Source organism: Aquarana catesbeiana, linkage group LG12 (genome assembly GCF_042186555.1).
Source record: "Aquarana catesbeiana isolate 2022-GZ linkage group LG12, ASM4218655v1, whole genome shotgun sequence".
Lineage (NCBI taxonomy): Eukaryota > Metazoa > Chordata > Amphibia > Anura > Ranidae > Aquarana > Aquarana catesbeiana.
Window position 1 is genome coordinate 214,044,342 of NC_133335.1, and position 12,840 is coordinate 214,057,181.

Below are 12,840 nucleotides of genomic sequence, written 5' to 3' on the forward strand. Positions count from 1 at the left end.
CCCCAAGATGATTTTTTTTCCCAATAGAGATTTTTCATTAAACTATAGTGAGCATCTGGCGTGGTCCCTTGACTTCAATGGGCAAGTTTGCCACCTATCAAACTAGACATGCTACCCCAAAATTGCCATACCACAAAGCAATGTGAACTTATCCCTACGACCACAATGTAAATTTGAAGGTAGGCAGTCAGTAGGTGATAAAAACACAGATCAGCCACCTGTTTTACCACTGAACTAAGCTTTATATGGTGGTCAGTTTTGTGATCCCTTTCACTGTGAGTGAGTGCAGTGCTCTGTTACATTGGTGTCAGTGGGAGAAGGGCCCCCTGTAGGAAAGGACCCCTTTATACTGGTGGTCAGTAGGAAGAACTTTCTAGCATGCCCTTACATACCACATTTAATATTTTGGAGAGTACAAAATCTGGTGCAGCTCTGCATAGGAGTTCTCCCTTCTCAAGAACGTACAATCTATTAGCATGTACGGTGATACAGAAGGTCAAAGTGGTGTGATGCTACGCTGAGGAGCTATAAGTTTGATTAACTAAAACTGGAGAGTACAAAATCTGGTGCAGCTCTGCATAGTAGTTAATCAGCTTGTTCGGTTAGGGTTTGACAAAAATATCCTGGAAGCCAATTGGTTTCAATGCAGAGCTGCACCAGATTTTGCACGCTCCAGTTTTAGTAAATCAACCTCTATGTATTAAAGCGGAGTTCCACACAAAAATGGTACTTCCGCTTTTCGGAACCCTCCCCCCCTCCGGTGTCACATTTGGCACCTTTCAGGGGGGAGGGGGGTGCAGATACTTGTTCTAAGACAGGTATTTGCACCCACTTCCGGCATAGACTCCCATGGGAGTCTACGCCTCTTCCCTTCCCCACCGCGCTGTCTCCTGGGAAACACACAGCTCCCAGGAGAGAGCGGGGACCACTTGGGACGCGCAGCGCGACTCGCACATGCACAGTAGGGAACCGGGAAGTGAAGCCGCAACGCTTCACTTCCTGATTCCCTCACCTAGGATGGCGGCGGCAGCTGCCGAGAACCGAGCGGGTTCTCGGCGTCGCCTGCCGACATCGCTGGACCCTGGGACAGGTAAGTGGCCATGTATTAAAAGTTAGCAGCTGCAGTATTTGTAGCTGCTGGCTTTTAATATTTTTTTTTTTTGGCGGTGTGGGTGGACCCCCGCTTTAAGGTGTTGTAGCAATAACTCCATTAGGAACTGCTGATTTTGATCGGGCTGTTGCCGCCACCCATTACCTGTATTTTCAACACATCAGGAACCTAGAGTCCATGTTGAGCTTTGCATCCACAACGTATGAACCAGTCACTTTAGTACTTTTTCCAATGCTTTAATGGAAGATAAACGAAAGAAGTAGCAGGAAAGAGGTAGAGACGAAGTTTCAGGGAAGTTCAAATACCTTTTCTGTCTTTGATCTTTGAGTACTTGAATATCTTAAGGATGAGTATTCCTTTAGTCCCAGATTTAATCTTTTGCCCACCTGGATAGGCCTCTCTCACAGACCTAGCAGCCGGAGCGTAGCACAAACAAGAAAAGTCTCTGCCACAGACTTGAGAAGAACAGATGTAACTGCACGATCCTCTGCCACAGGACATAGTAGTTTTAAATGAACAGCGACACAGTACCAGAACCTTTAAGCCGACCCGGCAGTACTATGTGGTAGGTTGACTTAAGATGCGTCCTCCAATTGTGTCACCAGGCCCCTCTCCAGACCAGCGCTCCGCATGATCCTTCCAAGACGGGTCCTCCCCTGGATTCTTCTCAATTGTCCGGCTTCTTCCCACAGGACAGACAGCACAGGACCATCTCTGCAGTAGTAGTAGTAGGCCCCAGACAGACTTCTGGGCCCAACCACATGCTGCAGCAACGCAGTCCTCCGACCCAGAGGACCACGAGGTAGGACTCCTAGCACATACCTGTCGGCCAGGAGGGCCAGCAGGTGGAAAGAAAGAGATCAAGAAATATGGCGTCTCTGCCTTAAATACCCCTTCCCAGAATGCACCGCAGGGGACAACCTCTGCCGAGTTACTTCTGGGAAAAAAGAGCACTCAATACACCTCAGCCTGTTGCTTTCCAGCTCTGGTCTGTAATGACACCGACATCTACAGGCGACGGAGTGGAACTGCACGCAACACAACCAAGGCTGGAACAGAAGCTAATTTAGCCATAGATTAAATCTGAACTATATACAGAACAGATGACCCACTAAATGTACATACAAGCGGTAGATTAAAAATCTACCAGCGCTACAGTGTTATTTCCTAATTGGGAGGTATTTGTTACAGGTCACATGCAGAGAAGTTCTTTAGGAGAAGCATGACCAGAGAAATAGAGACTACATTTTCAGGAGTGTATGGGCTTCAGGAAGCGTGGATATGTTGATGGACCACATGTTGATGGACTTTAGCCTAAAGCGTTCCAGATCTTGGTAGAGCACAATAATACCTGAAAGAGTGAAATGTGGACTGCTGCTGGACCCCTCCGATAATGACAGAGGATCATCTCCTGAGCTGCAGGATGACAGGATCCCCCTTTGGTCTTTTTCTTTCTCCTTGCATAAAGGTTGCATGAAACCGAGTCCTGATTCGGTCAGAATATCACCGCGGGCGTCATATAGGCTCTCACAGGAGGACATCCAGGCAGGTCCAGATCTGATGGAAGATGCAAATTTAGTCATTTGGGCAGGAGACATGGGGCACTTAGTTAAAAAGACAAACCTGCCCTATCACACCTCCATGGTGGTGGATGGAGATCTTTCTGGTGAGTCTCAGGTGGCTGTAAAGACCGTCACTAAACCACCCACTCAATCTAGAACAGAATTGTCGCACGCGAAAAACAACTCTAAGGAGAAATCCGCATTGGATCACTCTTGAGGGTGTGTTTGAAAGGCAATGAGGATGCACTATATTGCCTGTTTTAACCCTTAAAAACCTGCACCACCATACCCTATGCATTGCACGTGATTTCAGCATGGTAACCGGCAGCCCCATTTAGTTTATTAAGTCACATTTGGCAGGAAGTACTGCTAAGTGTACCTGCCAAATGTGACCCAATAAACTGAATGGACTCTGTTGATACCGCTCTGCAACCAGGGGTTAAAATATGGTGAGCTGGCAAAATAACAGTGGGGAGGATACACCCCTGTCCACTGTGTTTGCAGCTTAAGGGCGGAGTGGTTGGGGGCAGTAAATGTGGCTGAGCATTACCGCCTCTCAGTTGTATGTTTTTACCTCCCCCAAACTGCAAATGTAATGTCAACAGATACCAATTCATTAATGATTACATAAAAAAGAAATAACCCAACATTTTTAACAAATATTTAGATGTTTCCCCCGTAGCCATCCTCCAGCCCAGCCTTTCTTTACTTTCTTTGCATACAGTCGATCAGTTCACATACTGAGAGGAAGCATGCTGACAGGAGGAGAAAGCAGAGAGACAAAGTGAGATGAGCTCATCGCTGTGCTGCTTCTACTTTCATTGTTCATTCACAGGGTGGGACGGGGCCAGGGCTGCCTGGACTCCGAAAAAGTGGGTTGATGGCCATCAGGCTGAGGACATCAAGTGGCAGAAAAAAAAGTACTGGTGGGGGATGTGAAGTTACTTGTCACTGAAACACACAGTTTTATGTCACCACTGGAGAATTTATACATTTCAGCATTTGGAAAGGTCAGCTTCAAATTAAAGAGACACAGATGAGCTCAATACCCAAAGTGCAAAACAGATCATTAACAGAATAATTTGCTCCTAGGGAACCCTACCCAGAAAAACGATCCCCACATAATCTACTCACCTCTCTGCAAACCAGCTGCCACCTTTTTCAAGGTCAAATGTAAATTTACTGCTGTTTATGGAAGCCTGAAAAAGAATAATCATTAGGTGATTTATGAAAATTTGATAATGGTGTGGGTGGGTGAGTGACCATAGCTTTACAGCACCTATTGGGACTTTAAAGGTGCACAATATAGACCAGTGGTCTCCAAACTGCAGCCCAGGGGTCAGATATGGCCCTCTGCGTGTCTTTATCTGGCCCTATGGGGCACTATTCATTCCCACTAATAACAATGATGGGGCATTGTTTACTCCCATTGACTCCACAGCATATTCTATTCACACTGGTCACAGTCTGGCCCCCTTAAAGTCTGAAGGACTGGCCCTTTGGTTAGAAAGTTTGGAGACCCCTAATATAGACATTAATAGGCTACATTAATATAAAATTCACAATTTATCGAATCACAATGTTAAAAATGCTCCATATTAAAGTCATACACGCTATAAACATTGTCTCGTTGTTCTCTTTTCCAGAGCAGTATAAAGGTACAGACTCCCAACATGTTTCGATCTGTTAGGGCTTCTTCAGGAGAAAAGATAACAGCTAATATTCTAAAAACTGTATCAGAAAAACAAGGTGATTTATGACACTTCAATGTGCATTCCGTTTTTGTCATGTTTTTGCTCTGTTTTAGAAGAGCTTCACCTCATTCACTAATCTCTGGGGAAAGTTCCCCTGCAAAGTGCAACTTCCATTGCAAAGTGAACAGCCTTTTTACCTTTAGTAAATGAGCTACTAAAACCAAATAGACTGTTCACTTTGTAAGGGAAGTTGCACTTTACAAGGAAATTTCCCCAGTACTAACTGAACGAGGTGAAGCTCTGCTGATTTTCATCATTCAATCATGTGCAAGCAAAAATGTTTTTTTTTATTATCCTTGGACTTGATTGGGTATTCTTTTCAAAGTGAAACTGGCTGCAGGTGAGAGAATGGAGCGCAGACTATGGCTGGGCTACGGGAGCCTATGGGTGATGTCACCACTCCTGGAATTCCCAGCCATTGTCGAGCAGTCCCTGACACAGGGGAGCTGGAGCTGCAGAATCAAGTGATTGGACCAGACTAAAAATAGGTAAGTATACAGTTTTTTTTTTTTTTTTTTTTATACAGGGTAGGCAGTGTCAGTAGCAGGAGGGACATTTTTAAAGTGGAACTTCACTCTCCCAATCAACGTGGATTATTTTTAATCCTCATGCTGCTACATTAGTAAATAGATATGAAAGTATATATATTTTACTTGTTTTAACCTTTTTTTCTTATATTTCTTTAGTTACTTCCTGGTTTCTTGCCTAGGCAAATGTCATACATCCCAGGAGTCTTCAGGAGGGTCAATAGCTGGGTTACTTTTTCAGTTTGCCAGAAATGCTAGGGAGTTGTTTTTCAAAGTGATTTCTCAAGAAAATGAAGCATGGAGACATGGATGGATAGGAACGTTTGCTTTGAAAATGAAAAATTAATTAACCACAGCTAGCTACCATAACCCCGGTATCCTCTTCAAGAGCGGGTGGTCAGCTTTCAGATAAAAGTGGTCTCTGCGGCGAGATCACTTTTATGGGTGACGTGCTCCGGTGCCCCCCGCCGCTTACCAGAACCGCCGACAGCAGCGTCGGCGATCGGATCCTTTCCCGTGTGTGGTATGGAGCTGACGGGAAGATGGCCCCCACCCAACTCCATACCATTGCAGGGCGGAAGCTACATAACAACATCACTTCTGCCCATAGCTCTTAAAGGGACTTTTTTTATTTTATTTTTTTAAATTACATTTTTTTTATTGCATTTTAGTGTAAATATGAGATCTGAGGTCTTTTTTAACCCAGATCTCATATTAAAGAGGTCCTGTCATGCTTTTTTTCTATTACAAGGGATGTTTACATTCCTTGTAACAGGAATAAAAGTGACACCATTTTTTTTTCAAAAGAACAGTGTAAAAATAAAAAATAAAAAGTAAAATAAATAAGAAAAATATATATATTTTTAACGTGCCCCGTTCTGCCGGGCTCGCATGCAGAAGCGAACGCATACGTGAGTAGCGCCCACATATGTAAACTGTGCTCAAACCACACATGTGAGGTATTGTCACGATCATTAGAGCGAGAGCAATAATTCTAGCCCTAGACCTCCTCTGTAACTCAAAATATGCAACCTGTAGAATGTTTTACACATTGCCTATGGAGATTTTTAAGGGTAAAAGTTTGTCGCTATTCCACGAGCGGGCGCAATTTTGAAGCATGACATGTTGGGTATCAATTTACTCTGCATAACATCGTCTTTCACAATATAAAAAACGATGGGCTAACTTTACTGTTGTCTTATTTTTTTATTAAAAAAAAGTGCACTTGTAAGACCGCTGCACAAATACGGTGTTACAACAAGTATTGCAACGACCGCCATTTTATTCTCTAGGGTGTTAGAGAAAAATATAAACAATGTTTGGGGGTTCAAAGTAATTTTCTAGCAAAAAAAAATGTTTTAAACCAGTGAACACTAAATCTCAAAAGGAGGCTCTGTCCTTAAAGGGGTTGTAAACCCTCATGGTTTTTCACCTTAATGCATTCTATGCATTAAGGTGGAAAACCTTCTCTCATGCTGCAGCCCCCCCCCCCCCCCAAGAGCCCCTGATTTACTTACCTGAACCCGGTCTTTTTCTCCCCGGGGACGAGCACACCAGCTCCCGCTGTTGTCAATCAAATCCAATGACGCGAGGGGGGGCGGGGCCGAGTCCCGCATTCGTGTCTAGGGACGCAAATGCTGGACTCGGGTGCGCGCCGGCAAGGTAACCCCCTCGGGAGAGCGCTTCTCCTAGGGGGTTATCTGATGTGGGGAGGAGCCGCGAGAGCCGCCGGGGGACCCCAGAAGAGGATGTTCGAGGGCCACTCTGTGGAAAATGAGCTGCACAGTGGAGGTAAGTATGATATGTTTGTTATTTAAAAAAAAAAATAAATAAATGATCCCTTACAATCACTTTAAGTGGTTAAATAGTGTTTTTGGTTTGTGGAGCTCAGATGTAGTGAAGATCCACTTTAAGAATAGTTATGGTTAGTTAGAAATTACACTTTAAATCTGTTGCATTATATTTAGCTATTGGGCCATGTTGCCACCTACACAGCTGAGTGAACTGATGTCCAGGAGAGAATCGGCTTTTCCAGGTAAAGACAAAAGGGATGATGCATCCATATGAATATCCTGATCAGTAGATTGGGTGGAAGTAGCAGCATCCTCTACAAATACCTGACAATGACAGGTGACACAGGGTTCAAAGAAAAATGTCAATCCATAAAAATGTATTTTGCAAAAACAATTTATAAAGCATGCAGCCTTGGTCAAGATTTTCACTGTTCGCCCAAACAATACAATGGGGAAATGAATGATCTGATTGGCTCTGACCATGGAATGGTTATTGGTGGCAGATATCATGTATACATTTGCACAGCAATTAAAAAAAAATAGATGTGCATCTCATGAGGGATTTAGTACAATATTGTCATTTTGTTTTCAATGTAAAAATACTACGCCGAGATTTAGTGTGGGGTTAAGAGAAGAGATACATCAAAATTTATAGATGGAAGGACTAAGTAAAAGGGTATCTGATCTTAGTAAATATATATAAAAAAAAAAAAAAAATAACACCCATGCTGATACTAGTAAATAGCTCTTTCCGGGAACAGTCAACATATAGCGGGGGACATGCCAACATATAGCGCACTCACAAGATTAAATTGACTCCTTGTTTGCACAAGAAAGTCAAAACATACACCTTCAAGACTGGAAACAGTTGCGACTTTGATGCAGGAACCATGTGAGGTGTCATGAGAGAGTTTACCCGTTGGTGGCGCTATCGGTCTCTTGGATCGCAGTACCAGTGTCCATCAGCAGGTGTCTTCCAACACCTAGGACCTGCAGTAAGAGGTCTCTCCTGCTGGTGGCACTGTTGCATCCTTGGGCCGTAGTACCGGTGTCAACCAGCGGGTGCACTCTGGCAGTGTGGAGCAAACAGCACACACTGCGCTCAGCTGTGACATGAGGTCAATTACCACAGCCTTATAAATACCCGGCAAGCCCTTATAGGCTTGCCTTGGTATCTTTCTCCCTGTGCCTTGACCTTGCTGCCTGTATCCTGTTTGTGAACCTGCTCTGTCCCGCTCTGCTCTGCTCTGCTCTGCTCTGCTCTGCTCTGATCCGATCCGATCCGATCCCTATCCCAGGCCCAGGCCCATCCTGTTCTTGTCCCTCCTGATTCCCTTGGATCCCTACCCTGCAGCTTTACCATCCATCCTCTCCCCTTCCTGCTGGTTTCCCATCCTTACCCATCTGCTGACCTCCTGTGTATGACCCTGGCTTGGCTAACGTTTATGCTTCTGGTTTATCCCTTGTTCCTGCTTACCTGCTGTATATGACCCTGGCCTGGCTGACATCTGTGATTCCGGTATTGCCCCTTGCTGTATATACTATTGTTTGCTGTGGGTTTGTTGTGTTGGTTTTGCACTGTTTGTATTTTCTGGTTTATCACTTATTTTTAATAAATATTATTTATTCATTTACATGCGTTTGGGTTATCTCTGTGCAGTCCACACAGTCTGGTCAATTAGATCTCCTGACAGTATACCAAGGCCATCCCTGACCAGACGTGGCTGCATTGAGGAAACCATCCTGGTTTATCGGGTCTGCTAATATGGATTTCGATGAAATCCTTTATTATTCTCTGCTAGCAGAAGAGGATGGTGAATATTGTCGCCAGATTTTAAAAGGGTGGACTAGTGACAGGCTGTTGGAAACTATCCGATCAGCTCATTCCCTAGTGGATCAGGGGTATATGTCTTTTGAAGATGTTCAGCCCCTGATCCAGTTATGTGCAAAACCAGCCCTGTCATGCATTCCCGAGGGAAGTGATGATTTTTCGCCCCCCTTCAATTATGGCCAAGTTGAATCCCTGGTTTGGTTATTAGAGGATGATCCAGCCTATTTTATGGAACATTATTCCTCCTGTTCACAGCAAGTATTGTCTAATTGCATCCAGTCGGTGCAATCCTTGATTAGTCAGGCTGTGTGTGAATCAGCGTTTGTTCAACCTGTGCTGCAGGTGTGGTCAGATCTCCTGTCTTTAGCTAAGCCAAAATATTCCAGCCCTGCCATTAATCATCTGTCTCCCCAAAAATGTATCTCCCCGTCGCCTATGGCAACCTCAGCTACAGCCCAGTTTACTCAACCCCCTACCAAATACTACTACCCAGTCTCCAAGTGTAGCACCTATCCCGCCTTCAATCCACCTGTCTCTTCTCCTCCACCTGTAACAGTCCCACAAAACCCCTCTCTAGCTACAGTTCCTTGGTCTTTCTTCGATCCAGCTACTTTCTTTTCTTTCAGCCCTGCACCTACATACAAGACTGCACGGGCTAAACCAAAAAAGAAACAAAAATTCTTTCCTACCCACACGATCCTGCCAGTAACTCAACTTGCTTCCACACCAACTAACCCACCTGATTCTGTCAAACCTCTGCCTGCTACCCAGCCTGACAGTCCAGTGCCTGCTACCGAGCCTGATGCGCCAGTGTCTTCTACTCAACCTGTTGTGCCAATGCCTGTGCCCGCTGTCCAGTTTGATGTCCCTGCCTTCCAGTCTGGTGTACCCAGCTTCCAGTCTGATGCACCCACTCTCCAGTCTAATGCACCTGCAATCCAGTCTGATATGCCTGCCTTCCAGCCGGATGTCTTGAAGCTTGCCTTCCAGCCTGAAGTCCCGGTGCCCTCTTTTCAGTCTGTGCCCGCTCCCCAGTCTGATGTCTTCATGCCTGCCTCCCAGCCTGATGTCCCGAAGCTTGCTTTTCAGCCTGATGTCTTGGTTTCTGCCTTCCAGTCTGGTGTGCCCACCTTCCAGTCTGGTGTGCCCACCTTCCAGTCTGATGCGCCCGCTCTCCAGTCTGATATGCCTGCCTTCCAGCCGGATGTCTTGAAGCTTGCCTTCCAGCCCAAAATCCCAGTGTCCATATTCCAGTCTGACGCCCCAGCGACTATTGACCAGTCCGATGTACCTGCTGTTCTGCCCGATGTGCCAGCGCCTGTGTCTGCTGCCCAGTCTAAAGTTCCAGCACCCGCTGCCTGGTCTGATGTCTCGGTGCCGGCTTCCCAGTCCGCTTTCCAGCCTGATGTGCCAGTGTCTGCTACTCAGCCAGTTGTGCCAATGCCTGTGTCCGCTGCCCAGTTTGAGGTCCCAGTGCCTGCTGCTCAGCCTGAAATCCCAGTGTCCACGTTCCAGTCTGACGCTCCAGCGACTACTGACTCCGATGTACCTGTTGTGCCAGTACCTGTTGTTCTGCCTGATGTGCCCACTGTTCAGCCTGGTGAGCCTGCTTTCCGGTTTGATGTGTCCATCCTCCAGCCTGATATCCTGGTACCTGTCTTCCAGCCTGATGTCGTGATGTTGGTGTCCCAACCTGAGGTTTCGGTGCCCGTGTCCCAACCTGAGGTTTCGGTGCCCGTGTCCCAACCTGAGGTTTCGGTGCCCGTGTCCCAACCTGAGGTTTCGGTGCCCGTGTCCCAGCCTGGAGTTTCGGTGCCCGTGTTTCAGCCTGGAGTTTCGGTGCCCGTGTCTCAGTCTGTTGAATCGGTGCCCGTTACCCAGTCTGTTGAACTGGTGCCCGTTACCCAGTCTGCTAAACCGAAGTCCGTCACTTGGCCTGTCAAGCCAGTATCCGTTATCCGGCTTGCCGAACCAGTGCCCGGTGTCCAGCTCGCTGAGTCGGGGCCTGTTACCCAGCCCACTGGGAAGGGGTCCGTTACCCAGCTTGCTGAGCCAGTGCCTGTAATCCGGCCTGCCCTTACGGTGCTCGCTGTTCGGCCCATTGTTCCAGAGCCTGCTGCCCAGCTCGATGACCCGGAGCCTGCTGCCCAGCTCGATGACCCGGAGCCTGCTGCCCAGCTCGATGACCCGGAGCCTGCTGCCCAGCTCGATGACCCGGAGCCTGCTGCCCAGCTCGATGACCCGGAGCCTGCTGCCCAGCTCGATGACCCGGAGCCTGCTGCCCAGCTCGATGACCCGGAGCCTGCTGCCCAGCTCGGCTTGTTCCTGTCTGCTGCCCAGCTCGGCTTGTTCCTGTCTGCTGCCCAGCTCGGCTTGTTCCTGTCTGCTGCCCAGCTCGGCTTGTTCCTGTCTGCTGCCCAGCTCGGCTTGTTCCTGTCTGCTGCCCAGCTCGGCTTGTTCCTGTCTGCTGCCCAGCTCGGCTTGTTCCTGTCTGCTGCCCAGCTCGGCTTGTTCCTGTCTGCTGCCCTGCTCAAGTTGTTCCTGTCTGCTGCCCTGCTCAAGTTGTTCCTGTCTGCTGCCCTGCTCAAGTTGTTCCTGTCTGCTGCCCTGCTCAAGTTGTTCCTGTCTGCTGCCCTGCTCAAGTTGTTCCTGTCTGCTGCCCTGCTCAAGTTGTTCCTGTCTGCTGCCCTGCTCAAGTTGTTCCTGTCTGCTGCCCTGCTCAAGTTGTTCCTGTCTGCTGCCCTGCTCAAGTTGTTCCTGTCTGCTGCCCTGCTCAAGTTGTTCCTGTCTGCTGCCCTGCTCAAGTTGTTCCTGTCTGCTGCCCTGCTCAAGTTGTTCCTGTCTGCTGCCCTGCTCAAGTTGTTCCTGTCTGCTGCCCTGCTCAAGTTGTTCCTGTCTGCTGCCCTGCTCAAGTTGTTCCTGTCTGCTGCCCTGCTCAAGTTGTTCCTGTCTGCTGCCCTGCTCAAGTTGTTCCTGTCTGCTGCCCTGCTCAAGTTGTTCCTGTCTGCTGCCCTGCTCAAGTTGTTCCTGTCCGCCGCCCTGCTCAATGACTCTGACATGCCAGCCGTCTGCTCGGATGTGCCCACTGTCATCTCAGACGTACCCACCATCCAGTTTGATGTACCCGATGCCCGGCCTGATGTGCCCTCATCTGTTCGGTTGGAGGCCATGAACTTTGGACAGATGCACCTTGTTGGAGCGTCCGGAGGCCGCTCCTTTAGGGGGAGTACTGTCATAAGAGGGTTTACCCGTTGGTGGCGCTATCGCTCTCTTGGATCGCAGTACCAGTGTCCATCAGCAGGTGTCTTCCAACACCTAGGACCTGCAATAAGAGGTCTCTCCTGCTGGTGGCACTGTTGCATCCTTGGGCCGTAGTACCGGTGTCAACCAGCGGGTGCACTCTGGCAGTGTGGAGCAAACAGCACACACTGCGCTCAGCTGTGACATGAGGTCAATTACCACAGCCTTATAAATACCCGGCAAGCCCTCATAGGCTTGCCTTGGTATCTTTCTCCCTGTGCCTTGACCTTGCTGCCTGTATCCTGTTTGTGAACCTGCTCTGTCCCGCTCTGCTCTGATCCGATCCGATCCCTATCCCAGGCCCATCCTGTTCTTGTCCCTCCTGATTCCCTTGGATCCCTACCCTGCAGCTTTACCATCCATCCTCTCCCCTTCCTGCTGGTTTCCCATCCTTACCCATCTGCTGACCTCCTGTGTATGACCCTGGCTTGGCTAACGTTTATGCTTCTGGTTTATCCCTTGTTCCTGCTTACCTGCTGTATATGACCCTGGCCTGGCTGACATCTGTGATTCCGGTATTGCCCCTTGCTGTATATACTATTGTTTGCTGTGGGTTTGTTGTGTTGGTTTTGCACTGTTTGTATTTTCTGGTTTATCACTTATTTTTAATAAATATTATTTATTCATTTACATGCGTTTGGGTTATCTCTGTGCAGTCCACACAGTCTGGTCAATTAGATCTCCTGACATGAGGTCAATCAGAGCAGTAGCCAAGGGTGCCGCTGGCCGCTGACAATACTTGCCTCCAGAGTCCTTCTAGAGCCACCAGGCATTAGCATAAGAAACATTAAGAAGTAAAGGTGAAGCTGCCCATAGTGAAGTAACGTTTATTTAAACAAGGTAACATAGCACTTACATTGTGTTTAAAATAGATCAGGCATTCACAATAATGTACCAGAAAGGGCTACTGGTATTCCAGCGTACGTTCCACCAGACCGGAAGTGACATAACCGGAAGTGTCA

General features: G+C 47.6%; 1 protein-coding gene across 1 annotated transcript in view; it reads right to left on the reverse strand.

Annotated features, from left to right (window-relative positions):
• The window catches only part of LOC141113399 (polycystin-1-like), a 179,305-nt gene that overhangs the window by 36,903 nt on the left and 129,562 nt on the right, over positions 1–12,840 (reverse strand). The window contains exons 35-37 of the mRNA XM_073606457.1: positions 6,946–7,071; positions 3,808–3,872; positions 2,463–2,668 (exon numbers count right to left, since the gene is read on the reverse strand). Of these exons, the coding sequence (XP_073462558.1) occupies positions 2,463–2,668; positions 3,808–3,872; positions 6,946–7,071 (397 nt within the window). The remainder of the gene's footprint in view (positions 1–2,462; positions 2,669–3,807; positions 3,873–6,945; positions 7,072–12,840) is intronic.